Here is a 10,432-nt window from a genome sequence, read left to right as displayed (position 1 = left end):
GGGAGGTGGAGAAATGAAATGGGCTGGCATTGAGAGGGGCCCTGGGGAGACGGAGGGCCGAGGCGGAAGCCAGGAGTAGGATTCAGGCAGGTTTTATGCTGCTGAGGAAGGAGCAGCTGCTGCTAGGAAGTGAGGGGACTGTGGGAGGGGGGCTCCTGACCACCTTACCTTGCCCACCTTTGCCAGTGTTTGTGACCCTCACCTGTGCCTTCCGCTATGGCCGCGAAGACCTGGATGTGCTGGGCCTGTCCTTCCGCAAGGACCTGTTCATCGCCAACTACCAGGCCTTCCCCCCAACGCCCAACCCGCCCCGGCCCCCCACCCGCCTGCAGGACCGGCTGCTGAGGAAGCTGGGCAAGCATGCCCACCCCTTTTTTTTCACAGTGAGGACACCCCCACCCTCTGCAGAGCAAGGCGTCTGGGACTGTGTTGGGGGGGTGGGGGGGTGAGGCACCTGTTAAGGGCAGGTCTGGGAGAAACAGTGAGGAGGGACCCTAGGACCCCCCCTTCAGGGTCACCCTGCACTCAGGAAGCCCTTGCCTCTTTGCCTCCCCCTGGGGCCCCTTCCTTTTTCCTTTCTCTTCTCCAGGAGTCCTCCAACCTCTTAAGTTGAGATTGGGAGGAAGATTCTGGGGCTTTCTGGAAGAACTGAACTCTTTTCTTCTGCCACAGATACCCCAGAACCTGCCCTGCTCCGTCACCCTGCAGCCAGGCCCAGAGGACACAGGGAAGGTACGGGAGGAACAGGGTCCAGCAAGAGCCAGGGGACACACCCGGGGGGTGGGGGTGCGGGAGGAGGCGTCAGGGTGGGACTAAGGATAGGGAAATGTCCCCGATGGCGGTGGGTGTATGGAATGGTCACTGTTCAGTCGCGACACCTCCTGCTCTTGACCTGCACGGCCCTGAATAGAGGGGCTCACCTTGTGCAGCGAGGACCGAGCCTCTGCCGGGCCGGGCCTCGGGAAGGCAGAGGCGGAAGACCCAGGCCCTACGCTCCCCTGACCATGGTGGGGCAAGAGTCCATGGCCAAGACAGGGAAGTGGGAAGGAAGGGAGTGGCGGCAGTGGCAGAGGCCTTGTGTAAGATGTGACCTTTTCTCCCCCTCCCAAGGCCTGTGGGGTAGACTTTGAGATTCGAGCCTTCTGTGCCAAATCACTAGAAGAGAAAAGCCACAAAAGGTGAGAGAAGCAACCTCCCCTCAGGTCTGACCATCCCTCTGAGTCCCAGGAGCCCCAGGCCCCTGTGGGAGGCGGGAGCCAGTGTCTGGGCATCTGAGGACTGACCCTCTCACCCTTCATCTCTGCCCCCAGGAACTCCGTGCGTCTGGTGATCCGAAAGGTGCAGTTTGCCCCAGAGAAACCCGGCCCCCAGCCTTCGGCTGAAACCACACGCCACTTCCTCATGTCTGACCGGTCCCTCCACCTTGAGGCTTCCCTGGACAAGGAGGTGGGGTGGGGACCCAGCTGCTGCAGACCTGGTGGGGAGGGATGAAGCCACATGTCAGGATGGTGTTTTTAAAGGAGGCCGCCTTAGCTGGGGGTGGGCTTGGGTTTAGAGGGAGGAGGCCCAGCAACGTGTGCGTGTGTGTGTGTGTGTGTGTGTGTGTGTGTGTGTGTGTGTGTGTGTGTGTCAGGGGGCACACTAATAATGGGACCAGAGAAAAAAGATCCGACTAACCTGACCCCCCCCTCAAAAGCTGTACTACCATGGGGAGCCCCTCAATGTCAATGTCCACGTCACCAACAACTCCACCAAGACTGTCAAGAAGATCAAAGTCTCTGGTAGGACATGGGGGTTGGAAAAGCGTCTTAGGGGAGGGAGTTGCTGCAAATGTGGCCTCAGGCATCAGCTCAGCCCCAGGACATAGCCCAGTGGGGAGACCCAAGGGGCTCAAAGGACTCAGGCTGTCTGTCCCAGGATGAGATGGGGATGGGGTTTACTGCTATGGGGAGGGTGCGGGTCATCAGAGGGGCAGAGGCGGTGATGCGCTGGGGCCGGGGCCCTTGCCTGGGTCTGGAGTTGGGGAGGGGGGTGCTGCCGGCACTCCATGTGGAGCTGCTTGGCCCCACCCCACCCCACAGTGAGACAGTACGCCGACATCTGCCTCTTCAGCACCGCCCAGTACAAGTGTCCTGTGGCTCAGATCGAACAAGAGTGAGTAGCACAACAGCCCTGGGTCCCAACCTCCGGGGAGAATAGTAGGCCCAGGGAACGTGAGGTTGGGTGGCAATTCTTCCCGAACTGCCTCCACTTACAAGGGCATTCCCTCCAGCTGAGTGGCTCTGAGCTGCTCATTTTACTGAGCAGGTCGAGCCAAAACCTCCTCCCTGTGACCTGTGCCCAAAGAGGGCAGGGGCTAGTGACCGGGGGGGGAGCTGCCCCCTCACCCCATCTGCGCCCCCAGAGTCTCGCTCTCTTGTCCCCATCCCCCAGTGACCAGGTGTCGCCCAGTTCCACGTTCTGTAAGGTGTACACCATAACCCCCCTGCTCAGCAACAACCGGGAGAAGCGCGGTCTCGCCCTGGACGGGAAGCTCAAGCACGAGGACACAAACCTGGCATCCAGCACCATGTGAGGGGGGGCTGGGGGAGGGAAGTCCTGCAGCACAGGAGACAGACACTCATTCCACGCCAGGTGTGTGCCAGGCTCTATCGGTGAACAGAACAGACCCAAAACATCTCTTACATTCTCGGAGACAGAGGCCGGGCAGATCAGATAAATGGCAAAATATATAGCATGTTTAGTCATAGGTGTTGAGGAGAAAAAGCAAGGCAGAAAAAGGAGATATAAAGCCGCAGCGGGGTTGGGGGTGGTGTAATCCAGAGGTGAATTCTGAGGAAAGATGTAAAGGAAGTAGGTACTGTGGATGCGCAGGGGAAGAGCGCTCCGGGCAGAGGGTACTACAGGCGCAAAGACGCGGAGGCAGACGGCCCCGTGTGTCTGAGGCGGCAGGAGGGGCTGCAGAGCCACTGCTGGCCTCTGCGGGCCCCGTGCCTCTCGGAACAGCTCCGCCAAGGGTGGGCTGGATTTCACCCACACTGGCGCCTCTGTACACGACCACACACAGCAGGCCTTGAGGCCAGCGTGGGAGCAGGAAGTGAGGTCAGAGGGCTAATAGAGAGCAAGACAGTGCAGGGCTGCTGGGTCACAAGGACTTGGGCTTTTACTGGAGAGAACTGAGAAGATGAGAGGAAGGACGCAGCCGGGTACCTTACACGAGACCAGCCTAGGGTGCAGGGCAATGGGCTCTGGTCCAACTCCTCCTCCCACTTGCAGCGTTAAGGAGGGTGCCAACAAGGAGGTGCTGGGAATCCTGGTGTCCTACAGGGTCAAGGTGAAGCTGGTGGTGTCTCGAGGCGGGTGAGTGGTGCTGGGGTGGGGCGGTGGCGCAGGGCTTTCCTCTGGCGCTGCAGTGTCATCTCTTCACCGTGCCTCTCTCTCTCCCCAGGGATGTCTCCGTGGAGCTGCCTTTTGTTCTTATGCACCCCAAACCCCATGACCACATCACCCTCCCCAGACCCCAGTCAGGTGAGCTTGCCACCCACCCAAGCCCCACAGGGAAGGCCTGAAGCAAGGCCAGTGGAGGAAAAAGCCGGTCCTTCCAGCAACCCCCCACCCCCCCTCTCTCCTCCTCCCCTCAGCTGCTCCTGAAACAGATGCCCCTGTGGACACCAACCTCATTGAATTTGATACCAAGTAAGAGACTCACCCGCCACCTTCCTAGCTTTGACTCTCTTTGGACAGAGATTCCTGTAACGTTCAAACCTACCCTCTGCCCCTCCTTGTTTTTCTCTTTTGGGGGAGGGATGGTTGAAGCAGCCAATCGAGAGGACTTAGCCATGTGAGCTGCCAATTACCTCCCCTTCTCTGTCCCTTCTTGCAAATACCTCCAGCCCCGCGGCTGCCCCGGCACCTCTGTCTCCGGGAGGGTGTGGGAGGTGGAGAAGGAGGGCTGGAGCCCTCGCCTCACCCCTTCTCTCCACCACCAAGCTATGCCACAGATGACGACATCGTGTTTGAGGACTTTGCCCGGCTTCGGCTGAAGGGGATGAAGGACGAGGACTACGACGACCAGTTCTGCTAGGAAGCGGGGCTGGAGGAAGGGCGTGGATGGTGCTGGGAGACATAGGGGCAGGACCAAGACCCGCACTGTCACTGGGGGGGGGGATCCCAGCCTCTCTTCCTTTCCCCTCCACCCAGAGGCTTCCTCAACCAACCCCTCCCCTCCCTCCCTCCCCCATCCCCCACCAGATACACACTGGACCCATCTCTTGTGGATCGTGGGCATTAATTTTTTGACTACGGCTGTGCTTCCCCAGCCCCCCAGTGGGTGGCAAGCTGGGTTTGTACCTAAATTTTTTGGAGGGGGACACTGAAGAGGATAGTAGGGGAAGGGGGGGTAGAGCTCCCACATTCAACCTCACCAAAACCTCCTCCTGTCACTATCTCTGCCTCCCATTCCTTCAGGATGAGACCCTTTGGGGGGCAAGGCCAGTTCTTTGCTTCTGAGCATAAAGAAGAAAATAAACCTTTTAATAGGCATGAGCGTGTGTGTTTTCTATGCAGCGTTTAAGGAGCACATAGTGTGCGTATCCATGACTGTTAGCTGTGAGTGAGGATGCAGTCTCTTCTCTGCACCCACGTGGCACCTGGCCGGCCCACAGGCTGTCAGTAAACGTTTACTGAATGGTTGAGCTGTACCTGAGCTCCAAGGTAAACATGGAAACTTGATTTGGTCAGTCCCAACTCAAAGGTACAGTTTGGTAAAGCCGCAAAGTAAACTCACTCATTTACAGAGGGAATAACTCACTTCCCTGCAGACTAGATGTTCTTGGGAGGTGCGCAGGGCAGGCCCTTCCCTGTTGCAGCTGACACATACAACTGCATGGTGACCTGTCGTGACTGAGTGTGTTCATTTCCACTGCTCTTTATGATTGCTCAAGCTGTCCACTCCTGGGGCTCAGCGGCACCACGACTGCAGGCAGAAGCCACACGTCACACATCTCTGTGGAGCCTGGTCCTTACACTGTAACACAGACACCGAGGCTCTGGGCAGCCAAAGGGAGTCATGCTGCTGTGGACAAGTCCAAGAAGCTACATCCTACTGCTGCTCCTCTGACATCCATCAGGGACTCCCAGAGGCTTGGCCGAAACCCCAGGCTAGGCTGGAGGGAGTTAGCAGTACTCCACTGACAACCCTCACCCCACCACCCACTCCCATTCCTGTAGCCCAACCTTTCTCCTTTTTCTCTTAAGGCTCATTCATTCATTCCATGAACAATCTTTTTTTTTTTTTAATTTTGCGGTACGCGGGCCTCTCACTATTGTGGCCTCTCCCGTTGCGGAGCACAGGCTCTGGACGCGCAGGCTCAGCGGCCATGGCTCACGGGCCCAGCCGCTCCGCGGCATGTGGGATCTTCCCGGACCGGGGCACGAACTCGTGTCCCCTGCATCGGCAGGCGAACTCTCAACCACTGCGCCACCAGGGAAGCCCTCGATGAACAATCTTGATTTAAACCCCTATTATGTGCCAGGCATAGTATAGGGTTGGCAGTGACCGAAGCAAACATTAAATCATTGCAGTATCTGTGCTCCAAAGGAGAAATGCAGGAGCTAGGGAGCTCTGACCTAGGCTAGGGCTGGAATAAGATTTCACTGGAGGTAGTGACCTTTGAGCAGAGTACTGGAAGATGAGGAGGAGTTCCAGTATCCCAGGCAAAAGTAACACCACGGGGCTTCCCTGGTGGTGCAGTGGTTGAGATTCCGCCTGCTGACGCAGGGGACACGGGTTCGTGCCCCGGTCCAGGAGGATCCCACATGGCGCAGAGCAGCTGGGCCCGTGAGCCATGGCCGCTGAGCCTGCACGTCCAGAGCCTGTTTTCCACAACAGGAGAGGCCACAGCAGTGAGAGGCCCGCTGAGAGGCCCGCACAAAAAAAAAAAAAAAAAAAAGTAACACCACGTGTGAAGGCAGGAGGGAACAGAGCACATTTCAGAGACTGAAAGAGGCCAGAGGGACTGGGACAGAGACAGCCAGTGGCAAAGTAGTTCCAGATGAGGCTGGTGAGGCAAATGGAGCCACTCATACAGGCCTTTAGTCTATGTTATGGCTCATGACATCTAATTAAATCATGATTTACCCACAGGCTTCAAGTGCTGCCAAAATGCCAATGACCTTGCTTACCTCTCCACAGTAGCAGCCTACCCTGCACGCTCTGGTCTTCTTCATGTGAAGGAACTGTCATCATCCCTCTGACAACCACGAACCTGCTCCTTGACCTCTGAGCTCTTGGCCCGTGGATCTCAAACTTTTTCAGGTGAATCAGAATCCTCTGGGGTACGCGGTAAACACACAGAGTCCCAGGCTTCTACCTTCCCCAATTCTGATTCAGTCGATCCCAGGAAGAATCCATGAATCAGGATTTTGAATTAGCACACGCTTTGAGAAACAATGCCTTTTTTCTTTTAGCTTTTCACGTTTTTAATGTTTTTAAGTAAAACAAGCACATAACTTAAAAAAAAAAAAAATCCAAATAGTAAAGAGTGAACAGAAGGCTCCCTCCTGCCCCTGATCCCCAGCCTCCCATTTCTCATTCCCAGAGGCGATCATTATCAGCAGTTCCTTGATTACTCTTCCAAAGACATTCTTCAGACACAGTCATATACATATGAACATATTTCCCCCTTATTTTAAATACAGATAGTAGCACACTATGCACAACCTTCTCCACCTTGCTTTTTTCCCTTAATAATGCAGCTAGGAGACCATTCCTTTAGCAATCCACATAGATCTACCTCATTCTTTTAAAGAGTTGCCTAGGGGCTTCCCTGGTAGCGCAGTGGTTAAGAATCCACCTGCCAATGCAGGGGTCACGGGTTCGAGCCCTGGTCCGGTTAGATCCCACATGCCATGGAGCAGCTAAGCCCTTGCACCACAACTACTGAGCCTGCGCTCTCGAGCTCGCGAACCACAACTACTGAACCCGCGTGCCACAACTACTGAAGCCTGCGCGCGCCTAGAGCCTGTGCTCCTCAACAAGAGAAGCCACCACAATGAGAAGCCCGCACACCACAATGAAGAGTAGCCCCCGCTCACCGCAACTAGAGAAAGCCTGCACGCAGCAACGAAGACTCAACGTAGCCAAAAATAAATAAATAAAATAAATATATTTTAAGAAGAGTTGCCTAGCTTTCCATTGCCTAGATGTCATTTACTTTTACCAATTTTCTATTGATGGACATGAAGGATGTCCACTCTTGCTAATTCAAACAGTATTACAATAATTATCCTTGAAGATATGTCTTTTTGCACATGCAAAGTGCATCTGTAGGACAAACTCTTAAAAGTAGAATTGGTGGGGGAATTCCCTGGCAGTCCAATGGTTAGGACTCCCTGTTTTCACTGTCAAGGGCCCAGGTTCAATCCCTGGTCAGGGAACTAAGATCCCACAAGCCACCACGTGGTCAAAAAAAAAAAAGTAGAATTGGATTGGTGGGTCAAAGAGGGTAAAGCATCACTGCTGTATATAAAGTAGATAACCAACAGGACCTACTGTGTAGCACAGGGAACTACACTCAACATCTTGTAATAACCTATAATGGAAAAGAACCTGAAAAAGTATATAAAAGTATATATCCAGCTGGCCAAAAAGGTCGTTTGGGTTTTTCTGTAAGATGTTACGGAGGTAGTTCGGACATCTTATGTAACATCTTACTGAAAAACCCGAACGACCTTTTTGGCCAACCCAACATATAAATATAAAAGTATACAGGGACTTCCCTGGTGGTCCAGCGGTTAAGACTCCACGCTTCCACTGCAGGGGGCACGGGTTCGATCCCTGGTTGGGGAACTAAGATCCCACAGAGTGTGGCCAAAAAAAAAAAGTATATATGTAAAAAGTACATATATATATATATACCTATAACTGCATCACTTTGCTGTACACCTAAAACTAACACAACATTATAAATCGACTATACTTCAATAAAAACTTCTTTAAAAAATGAGAAAAAAAAAAGGGTGAGCGCCTTTTTCATTACTGCCAATCAAGCAGATGACATATGGTATCACCCTAGTTTTAATTTGCATCTCTTTGATCATGAGTGAGGATGAACCCGATTTACTGGGTTGATGTTGTTTTTCTTAAAGTACCCTAAGAACTCTTTATATAGTAAAGCAATTAACCCTTTGTCATTTATTTTGCTCATATTTTTCCCACTTTGTCTTCTGAATTTGTTCCTAGCTTTTTTTTCTTTTTACTGAGGTAAAATTCATATAACATAAATTTAACCACTTTATTTATTTTATTTATTTATTTTTGCTGCATTGGGTCTTCGTTGCTATGCGCGGGCTTTCTCTAGTTGCGGCGAGCGGGAGCTACTCTTCGTTGTGGTGTGCGGGCTTCTCGTGGTGGCTTCTCTTGTTGCAGAGCACGGGCTCTAGGTGCACGGGTTTCAGTAGTTGTGGCACAAGGGCTCAGTAGTTGCAGCACGTGGGCTCAGTAGTTGTGGTTTATGGGCTCTAGAGCACAGGCTCCGTAGTTGTGGCTCATGTGCTTAGTTGCTCCGCGGCACGTGGGATCTTCCCGGACCAGGGATCAAACCCGTGTCCCCTGCATTGGCAGGAGGATTCTTAAGCACTGTGCCACCAGGAAAGTCCCAAGTTAACCATTTTAAAGTGTAAAATTCGGTGGCACTTGGTTCATGCACAATGTTGTGCAACCATCACTTCTAGCTTCAAAGTATTTTGCTTCTGGTATTTTTAATAATTCATAATTTTTATATTTAATATGTAGCCAATTATAATCACTTTTTTAAAATGACTTCTTGGTTTTTTGTCACCAAGCTCTTGGCCCTTCTGTTTTCTCGCAATTTAACACTTCCTTTTCTTTCCAGACTAAACTTCAGGATCATCACATCAACCACTATCTCATCAGCACCTTCAACTGTTCCTCCTTTCACAAAACCTGCTCTCAAACCCCACTCTTGGCTCTAACCACCACCCCGCCCTTGTCCCCTCCAACATGGGGCTGCTGAGGCACTGCCAGAGAAAAATCACACAACCACATATTTACTCATTCATCCAACAAATATTTTTAACGCATCCTAGGTGCCAACACTGTGCTAGGCGCTGGGTATGGATTTGGGCCACTACAAACCTATGGCCTTTAACCTCAGCTGGGCCCTAAACCCCTGATAACCCCCTGTCCCCCTCCTCGTCCCTGGTCACCTCCTATTCCTGCTCCCATCCAACTCACTAATTTTCTAATCCTTCTTCTAAACCTTCCTCACATTCAGAGTGACTTCTCCCGCTCTTCACAGAGATTAGACTCTGAGGGATGAATGATTTTTAATTCCCACCTCCTACAAGCAAGCACCGACATCGACACCATTTCTCCTACACAACCAAAGCTAAGATGCCGCCTCCAGGTCGAAGCTAATCCCTCCACCTGTGCTCAGATCGCTCCCCCTCCCACCTCCTCTGAGACCTTGATTCATCAAACCGCCCCCATCTCTTCAAACTCTGCCTCCCTACTGGTTCTTCCTCCATGGTAAATAAACCCGCGCAGGTCTCTTCCCTTAAAGGAAGAAAGGGAGAGAGGAAGGAAGGCAGGGAGGGAAGGAGGGAAAAAGGGAGGGATAAAGGCAGGAAACCAAAGAAAACACACTCCTCCACACTCAGGGCTCTTTCACAGTAAAGTCTATCTCCTCTCTCGCTTTTTATGTTTATTTAATTTTTATTTTCAAAGTTGTATATCCACATAGTTGAAGGAGTCAGATACGACTACAAGGGCTATTACAAGAAAAAGTAAACTCCCTCCCCTTGCAATTTCCTTCTCCTCAGAGGCAATTACTTTCACCTCCGTTCGATGTCTCTGTTGGCATTTACCTCCATCTCTAAACAACATGCTTGTTTTGCTACTTCTTGATTTTTGTTTTAAGCGTCGTCTATGGGCTTCCTGCCACGTGAAGGTGAAGCCTGAGCGCCCTTTCGCCCCCCCTGCCCCAACATGGGAAGCTCTCCCAAGGGAATTCTATCACTCGGGGTTAGCTCAACATCCAGGATTTATTGCAAATGTTATCCATAGCTGCGTCGTGTGGTCTATTATGATTACCTTTCTCTTCTTGCACAACTGTTTTCCCTGAATAACTATCACTCTTTAAATTTGCTTATTCTCTGATTTATCACTGATTCTGCTCTATACTCTCCTCCAAAAATCTGGGTATCCTCTCAATTCATTCAAAACAAAACAGATGTTATCTCTTCCATCTCCTTGAAAAAGGAGAAGGGTACTTGGAAGAGAAACTTGAGACCTTGTACATATCAAAATGTCCTTATTCTATCTTCGTTATTGATAATTGGGCTGTTGTGAGAGTCTAGATATCCCCTAAAACCTATTCTGCCATGGTGCTGGAACAATAGCTATAGCCAC

At 51.9% G+C, this 10,432-nt stretch overlaps 1 protein-coding gene across 4 annotated transcripts in view; it reads left to right on the top strand.

The window, feature by feature from the left end:
• ARRB2 (arrestin beta 2) overlaps positions 1 to 4,545 on the top strand; it is an 8,720-nt gene extending 4,175 nt beyond the window's left edge. For 2 of the 4 annotated variants that reach the window (XM_007457723.1, XM_007457721.1), the window contains 11 exons: positions 187 to 383; positions 673 to 732; positions 1,111 to 1,178; positions 1,311 to 1,446; positions 1,697 to 1,781; positions 2,082 to 2,154; positions 2,434 to 2,571; positions 3,277 to 3,360; positions 3,449 to 3,528; positions 3,642 to 3,696; positions 3,991 to 4,545. In XM_007457723.1, the coding sequence (XP_007457785.1) occupies positions 187 to 383; positions 673 to 732; positions 1,111 to 1,178; positions 1,311 to 1,446; positions 1,697 to 1,781; positions 2,082 to 2,154; positions 2,434 to 2,571; positions 3,277 to 3,360; positions 3,449 to 3,528; positions 3,642 to 3,696; positions 3,991 to 4,084 (1,070 nt within the window). In that variant the 3' untranslated portion in view covers positions 4,085 to 4,545. Of the gene's footprint in view, positions 1 to 186; positions 384 to 672; positions 733 to 1,110; positions 1,179 to 1,310; positions 1,447 to 1,696; positions 1,782 to 2,081; positions 2,155 to 2,433; positions 2,572 to 3,276; positions 3,361 to 3,448; positions 3,529 to 3,605; positions 3,697 to 3,990 lie in introns of all 4 variants that reach the window. The other 2 variants (XM_007457722.1, XM_007457720.1) reach the window with 1 other exon arrangement.
• Positions 4,546 to 10,432: the final 5,887 nt, after the last annotated feature.

This window comes from Lipotes vexillifer, unplaced genomic scaffold, assembly GCF_000442215.2.
Source record: "Lipotes vexillifer unplaced genomic scaffold, Lipotes_vexillifer_v1.1 scaffold611, whole genome shotgun sequence".
Lineage (NCBI taxonomy): Eukaryota > Metazoa > Chordata > Mammalia > Artiodactyla > Lipotidae > Lipotes > Lipotes vexillifer.
The sequence above is the reverse complement of the archived record's forward strand: the minus strand, read 5'-3'. Positions and strand labels throughout refer to the sequence as shown.